Source organism: Colossoma macropomum, unplaced genomic scaffold (genome assembly GCF_904425465.1).
Source record: "Colossoma macropomum unplaced genomic scaffold, Colossoma_macropomum, whole genome shotgun sequence".
NCBI lineage: Eukaryota > Metazoa > Chordata > Actinopteri > Characiformes > Serrasalmidae > Colossoma > Colossoma macropomum.
The window spans coordinates 40,660,778-40,668,426 of NW_023494799.1; the positions used below are offsets into that span (position 1 = coordinate 40,660,778).

Genomic DNA, 7,649 nt, shown 5'->3' on the forward strand with positions numbered 1-7,649 from the left:
GAAAGGAAGCTGACTTTTATCAATTCCTAAATGACTATATTGGAAAGAAAGAGATTACTACAGTGGAGTACACAATAAAATGTGAATGCATTTTGCTCCAGGGAATAACACAGTGACACACCTCACTTTTCCATCTGCTTCCACATCAACAATTCTAGCTCCCCACTTGCTTTTGAAAATCTTCTGGCTTTCTCCTGTTTGCTGTTGTACTGTCGGCTCTATAATAGCACAAGTAAACAAGTTAATTACATCTTCACACAACATTAGCCAGACACCTCAGTTCAGTAACGTTAACTGTACTGGCTATATTTGCTTGCTGCAACTGAGTCTAAGGATGCAATATTTTATTTATAGATATATTTTATAAAATGGGTGGGCTAATAGGCTAGCTTGTATTCGTAACGTTTTAAACTAAGTTAAATTAATAAAGAATAAGATGACCTCAAATAAACTTTACAAAGGTCCGAAACTTTGCTGCTTGCTAGCTAGCTAGGTTAGCTAACACTGCTCAAGCTACAGAGCTAAACTAGTTTCTTTGCTAGGAAGAAGTTCGAAGCTAGCCAGTACACGTAGCAGGTCAGCGGCTTATCCGCCGGTACACACGGCGGAACAACGGCTTATCCGCCGGTACACACGTGGCGGAACAGCGGCTTATGCTCAAGCTACAGAGCTAGCTTCGAGCTTCTTCGCTAATTAATTTAGTAACTTAATGAAACAGACCAAATTCTGAAAGTGTGAAATCTTAGAAGTTTAATAATTATGCAGACAAAACAATACTGGACGCTGACATTATCAGAAGATAAGCATAACGTTAATAGCTGGCTAGCTACCTCCTTTCTTGAACTTCACGTGGACTGCTCTTACCGAAGCTGTGCAGTCCAAATGTGTCGGTCGCAAATGAGTTGGCTCGTGTTGACTCCTTTACGTGAACGATGGAAGTTGGCTCACGTCTGAGAGTTTGTTTGTTAATACACACAGCTCGGCAGTCCATGCACTGACTGCGTGAGACAGTCTACAGGGCACAGAGACTAGAGGAGAGCGCAAACAGTGGAAAAACAAGATGAGCCGAAGAGTTCCCATACAGCTGAGCCAAATGATCCAACTCACCCCATCACATCAAGCTCAGGAAAAAACAACGTTTTCTCACTCAAAATGAGTTTGAGCAGTTTAATAGTGTTATCATGAAAACGAAACAGTGCCTACAATAATCAGTGCTGATGCTGATCGATGCTGATGTATGGTGACTGGACTTGTAAAGGGATGATGGCGCGTGTTTCCACAGCTTGACAGAAAATACTGTATTATGCTGATAAATAAGTTATCTATTGTTATTGGTTAACTGACCGCATTACTGTTAATTTGCATGTGAGAAACAGCCTACGTTAGCGAGCAAACCACCTCCGACATGCTCTGCAAGTTTGCTGGTAGCCATTTCTGTGCGACCTGCAAAGCCTCGCATATGACGCGACCAGCGCGCTTCTAAACTCAAACATACCACAGTTAGACACTAAACATGACTACTATAGATAAATCCATTAAACGTTATTACAGAAATTCATCAGCCTGCCTCGCATTTGGTGAGCTAGGGACAATCCTTTATCATGTTCACTCTGAAGTCTTGCGTCAGGATCTCCACCTCCACTAAAATTAGCTAATGCTAGCTAGCTAGTATTAATTAGCCAACACGGTTCAACGTTCAAGCTAACCTAGAGTAAGTTACACCGCCAGGTCAAACACGAACAAGTGTTTAATTAAAAGCTCTACAATGTTGCATTCCCATTTACTCTGTCATTCATTTGCCAGTTATTTTCTTGAACATTGTCAGGCCGACTGCAAACATGATAATGTTCGAGTTCGTTCATGTTTTTTCCGATGGTGTAACTTGCTCTGCCCTTCGACGTTGCTCAAGTATGTTAGGGGCTGTGTAGCTCATAGCTAAGCTAACAGCTTGGTGGCTAACAAAGACCAGCAAAACTCACTTCTGTAGCGTTATGTACGCAGAATAAATACCACTTTTCATATTTTCACAGCATAACTGAACTTGCTATGCTAGCTAGCTAAGTATAACATTAGCTATTTCTAATGCTACCTAAATAGCTGAGGATATACGACAGTAATGAAACTTGCTAAGCTGTTAGGTGGTTTATCTAACTAATATTAAGTAAAATAATACACACATATAACTATTTAGTTTACATTTTTACCACAGAGGTACAAATGCACAGCTCACCCATGGCTGGACCCAGAGCAGTTGGAGCATAAAGAGCGGGAATATGCTTATAATTACCCATAATGCAAAGTTACATCAGTAAAAATGACTTTTTCCATAATTTAGGAATAACGGACCATTTTCTTTATTAAATACAGATATCTTACTGTTAATTCACAAATATTTTTTACAGTGTAATTGCTTTAGGTCCCTCTATTATTCACAGCGGTCGATCGCTTTGCACCTATAAAAATAATAATCACAGATTAAATTGGCGTGGTAGTGCGATGTATACACTGTAACCAATTGCTGTAATTTTTACAGTAAGATCTTACGGTAAACCACTGTTTTACGATTTTGCGTTGTAATACTGTAAAACGCAATGCATCCTGGGCAACCTTTTGACTACAACTGTCAACTGTATATTTAGCAGTAAAATATGAGCAAAAAACAGGTGGTGAGATTTTCCACCGGAAAGAAGAATAATTCCAGTAATCCACTGCTGTGCTGTGGGACCACGGGACAACTCAAGCAGCCGAAACAAGCAGTCTTTGTAAGTATAAAAATACACCTTTGTTTTCGAAATGCATGTAATGTTACACTAGCCTGCCTAAATTGGCGAAAATACTAAACATGTAACTTAATGTAAGCGTTAGTGCTTTCTATAAAGCTAGCTAGCAAACTTGGCTTGGCTGTGTACATTTAGGCAGTCAAATTGGGACGCGTCTGTGGCAGAAATCTTCATACAAAGATGGTAATGTAAAAAAACGGATTATAGCTCATGCACTTTAACATATTTGTGTATGTCTCGTGAAATGACGTTTATCAGCGAGCTGAAATCGGTATCGGTCCAGAACGCTAGCGAGCTAGCTAGTTAGCTAGCGCTACTTGGTGTTGCAGCCACAGAACTGGCTGTGTTAATTAGCTAGCTAGCTACCGATCTAAATCCAGCGTTCAACGTTACATTAAAATTTGAGTTTGATCACTACTAAATACGAACGGTTGTTGAAAACCATTGTCAAGCCTGTTGGTTTTATTTCATGGTTGGTTTAACTGTGTGCCCTGCAGTTAGCTAAATGGCTAGCTACTAGCTAGCGGACCTGAGAGCCTAGCTAGCTACTAGCGATTGTCGACCCAAACCGTTGCTTTTACGTTGTAAGGTTTTCAGATCATTCAAACAAAAAAAATAATTCCTTTGCGTCTTTCTTTAACTTAGAAAGCCACCGTCGCGGGCAACGTTGTGTTTGAAACTGAGAAAATATAGCTAGCTGACTATTAACTAGGAATGTTCTAATTTCAAGCTAGCATTAGTTTAGTTAGAGTAATATCATTCATTAGTTTAAAAAAAGTTTAGAACCAGTGCAGTAAATCATTAATTTGACGATAACTACCTGTTAACTAAGAACACAGACCATTTTTTTTTGCAGGATTATTTTCAGGAGGAATTTATGACATTTCTGAGATTGTAGTTTTTTTCCTACAGCTTAGGTAGGTTAGTTAACCAGCATCACTGTGATGAGCTATTTTGTTTTGTTGAGGTTTTAATATTCAGTTTAGGTTTGAACTTGAAATCAATGATATGTACATTTGCAAATTGTGTAACAGTGAGTGTAATACTCTTCTAGCCTTCACCCAGCACATGAAGTTACATAGAAATGCACCAAACCAAACATTTACTTGTGGTATTGTTCACGTTCATTTAGAAAATTTACTGCTTTTAAATCTCATTTGTATAGAGATCACAAGGAATATCAAAGATCTAGCAGACATTCCCAGTTTCAGTTAACAGATTCAAAATTAATTTGTCATACAGAAGGTTGTCATTTTGAATGTGGATATTTGAAAGATTTCATTTCTCACTTGAAGGGCCATTTACAACAGGGCAGAAAAACTGTTTGTCCTTTCAGAGGATGTGTAAAAACATTTACTGTAAAATCCACATTTGCTTCTCATGTATCTAGAGCACACAAAAACAGCTCAGTTGAACATCTTCAGGAACAACTACTGGTAAACCCAAGTGAAACTGTTAGGCCTACTCAGAGTCTTGATACATCTTTCAGTGATGATGAACCCGAGCACTGTGAATCAGATGTTTCCCCTGGTATGTTTAATGTGGATGAAGCTCTCTTCTTTAAGAACCTGACACTATTTTATTTGAAGCTTCAAGCAAAGTTGTTGTTACCTGCATCAGTAATTAAGACAGTTATTGAAGGATTTGAAGAAATCCATGACCTTGGACAGTCTCATGTATTTGCAAAATTAACTGAGAAATTGACATTACTTGGAACCGATGACACTACCATAAAAAATGTAATCAAGGAACTTGCAAAAGAAGATCTTCTTAAGACTGGAAATAGGCTTTTACGAACAGATCAGTGCAGGAAGACAATGTTCAAAAACAGCTTCAACTATGTTGGACCAATGCCATTATATTTAGGCTTAAATGAATCTGGAAAAGAGTGTTTTACCCAATATAACCCTTTAAAAGAAACCCTTACTTCCCTATTTGAGTCTAAATCTGTCTGGAAACAGTATAAGAATGTGCATTCTCATGTAACAGACCCTGATATTCTGCAAGATATTTGGGATGGAGAGGTTGTATTGCAGAATGAACTGTTTCAGACCAAAGGGTCATCTTTAGCCCTGATACTCTACCAAGACTCATTTGAGGTGGTAAACCCATTGGGTTCAGGGAAAAAGAAGCACAAGGTACTTGCTGTTTATTCAACTCTAGGTGATATCCCACCACATTACAGATCAAATACTGATCATATGCAACTTGTGCTTTTGTGCAAGGAACAAGATTTTAAACATTTTGGACAAGAAGCAGTTTTTAGGCAGTTGATAATAGATCTTAAGGAGCTGGAGGATAGTGGGATTGTCCTGAAGGATGGTCGTGTTTTGAGGGGTGGTTTGTGTGCCATAGCTGGAGATAATCTAGGCTCTCACAATATTGGAGGCTTTATGGAAAATTTTAGTAAGAGTGTATATTTTTGCCGATTTTGTGACATTGACAGAGAAACGTTTGTCACATCCATTGTCAACTGGTACAACAAGAACTGTCCAGTCCTATCAACAGAATCTACAGGGTAGAGAAGTGAATGACAAGGACAGTGCATTTGGCATCAAATTTGATTCAGTTTTCAACCAGCTTAGATTTTTTCATGTGTGTCAGCCTGGTTTACCTCCATGTCTGGGTCATGATCTCTTTGAGGGTGTTGTATCATTTGACTTAGCTCTGTATATTAATCATTTAGTAACTCAGGAAAAGCATTTTATGTATGCAGAGTTAAACCGATGCATCAGTCAGTTTAAATATCTTGGTGCTGATGCTAACGACAAACCTCCTGAAATTAGCCCAGGCAGTGAAAAGTTGTCTGGACATGCTGTGCAAAATTGGTGTCTTTTGAGAGTACTACCTCTCTTAACTGGGGACAGAATTGAAAATCCAGAAGATAGTACAGTATGGCAGTTGGTTTTGCTTCTGCGATAAATAGTGGGTTACATATGTGCACCTGTTATTACTCCAGATCAGGTGGCATATTTGAAAGTTCTCATTGATGAATATATTGATTTCAGAGCTCACACCTTTCCAGAGCATCCCCTAAAGCCAAAACACCACTATCTGTGTCACTACCCTGCACTCATCATTAAGTTTGGGCCTCTTATACGTTTGTGGACGTTAAGATTCGAAAGCAAGCATACTTATTTTAAACAGTGTGCTCGAAAATTGCACAATTTTAAAAACCTATGTGCAACCCTAGCAGAAAGGCATCAACTCCTCAAGGCATACTTGGGTGCTGGCAGTATATTTCCTCCTGTGATTCAGATTGACAAGGGACCTGAATTTTATTCCAGTGACTTCAATGATGAGATTAAAAAGGCAGTTTCTCCATTTGATTTTGTGTCCAGCAATACAATTGCTGTTAATGACATAATTATGAAAGGTACAAAGTACAAAAGGGGGATGTATGTAGTCATTGGAAGGGATAAGGATGGATTGCTAGTAGGAGAGGTTGGTTCATCTGGGTGTCTATTCACTCGAAGTAGCAGCACAGACCTCTACTTTAATTTGCATGAAGCAAGAAGATCTTCTTGATTATTACCCATTACTAGAGTACAAGGTATATGATTTATCAATAATAGTTCTCCATCACTCATTCCCTTCTTTGTAGAATCATGTCTTTGACTGCAGAGAAGATAAGAGAGGCAATCTTGGCAGTACTACCAAGCTTGCCAAAACAAACCCTTTCATCCCTACTGGAGAAACTGGCGAGCATAGGAGTGGAAAGCGAGTCAGATTTGAAGCTGATTAAAGAGGAGGATCTACAGGAACTCCTAAGACCTATTCAGTGTCGCAAACTACTACAAGCGTGGAGCACTGAGGGTAATGTACCTCATTGGTTAAGTGATTAAAAGTTTGGTCAGAAAAGATGGCTTTTGATTTTTTTGGTATAAGTTAGTTAACTTTAAAATTAAATGTTTGTATGTAATTTTATTAATGTAGAACGCTGTTACTATAGATGCTTGTATATTTGAAACAACTTGTCACTAATATTTCTGCATTGTTGTAATGTGTTCAGCAGAGATAACATGTGTCAAAGATCTGCAGTCAGAGACCAGCAGTTCATCACCTGTAGACGTATCAAGTAGTCCATCTTTTTGGAATACCTCCTCCACCTCTAGCACGCCAAGTCCAGCCAGCACAAACAGCAGGTCCAGCACAGTAGACCTCAATACTTGGCCTGACAGCTTCAAGGTACCGTGGAGCAAGATGTCACATGGAATAAAAATGGCTATAGCCAGAGAGCAGCGCCCTTCTCCTAGAGATCGTCGGGAGATGGTTCGAATCGTCTTACTATTGCCAAGATGATTGTAAAGCGGTATCCAAAAAGCTTTGCAGACATTCTGAAGGATGGCACCAGAATTGGGAGTGGTTATGCCTCTCTTGTAAACCAACTGAAAACTCGTGTTTAACACCTCAACCGTGACAGCATGGTAGCAAGACACAGAAGGGTCAAAGGCGTCTCTAGTTCATCTGCTAAAAACAGTGCAAGAGGGCCGTCAGACCAGTATGGGTGCGTCAGATGGCAACCTGATTGTCCTCAAGGGGAAACTGAAGCCAGTCTAGAAGAGAAGCAAAATGAAATGAAAGAGCTTTATGCTCGCGAGGGTCCAGCAGGAGCAGACAGAGGGCACCTCACGCAGCTCATAGAGGCAACATACTACCTGCAGCGTAAATCCATCAATGCAAGCCCAGCACCATCAATAGTGGAGCTGAGAAGGGGCTGGCCTTATCTCTTCACACCAAAGGAACTTTACAATCACTTCAAGCTACTTACAGACATCTCCATCCTCGAAAAAATGGATGAAGCAATTGAGGACAAGGAGGAAAGATGATTGTGCAGTTTTTCTGGCAAAAGCCAACAAATGGAGAAGT

General features: G+C 39.5%; 1 protein-coding gene and 1 pseudogene across 1 annotated transcript; both read left to right on the forward strand.

The window, feature by feature from the left end:
- Window positions 1-2,266: 2,266 nt before the first annotated feature.
- LOC118819121 lies at window positions 2,267-6,881 on the forward strand. The gene is made up of 2 exons (XM_036586777.1): window positions 2,267-6,596; window positions 6,796-6,881. Exon 1 carries the CDS (start codon window positions 4,313-4,315, stop codon window positions 5,300-5,302), a length of 990 nt encoding a protein of 329 aa, XP_036442670.1. The 5' UTR covers window positions 2,267-4,312; the 3' UTR covers window positions 5,303-6,596; window positions 6,796-6,881.
- On the forward strand, window positions 6,389-7,635 carry LOC118818674 (annotated as a pseudogene).
- The last annotated feature ends 14 nt before the right edge of the window (window positions 7,636-7,649 follow it).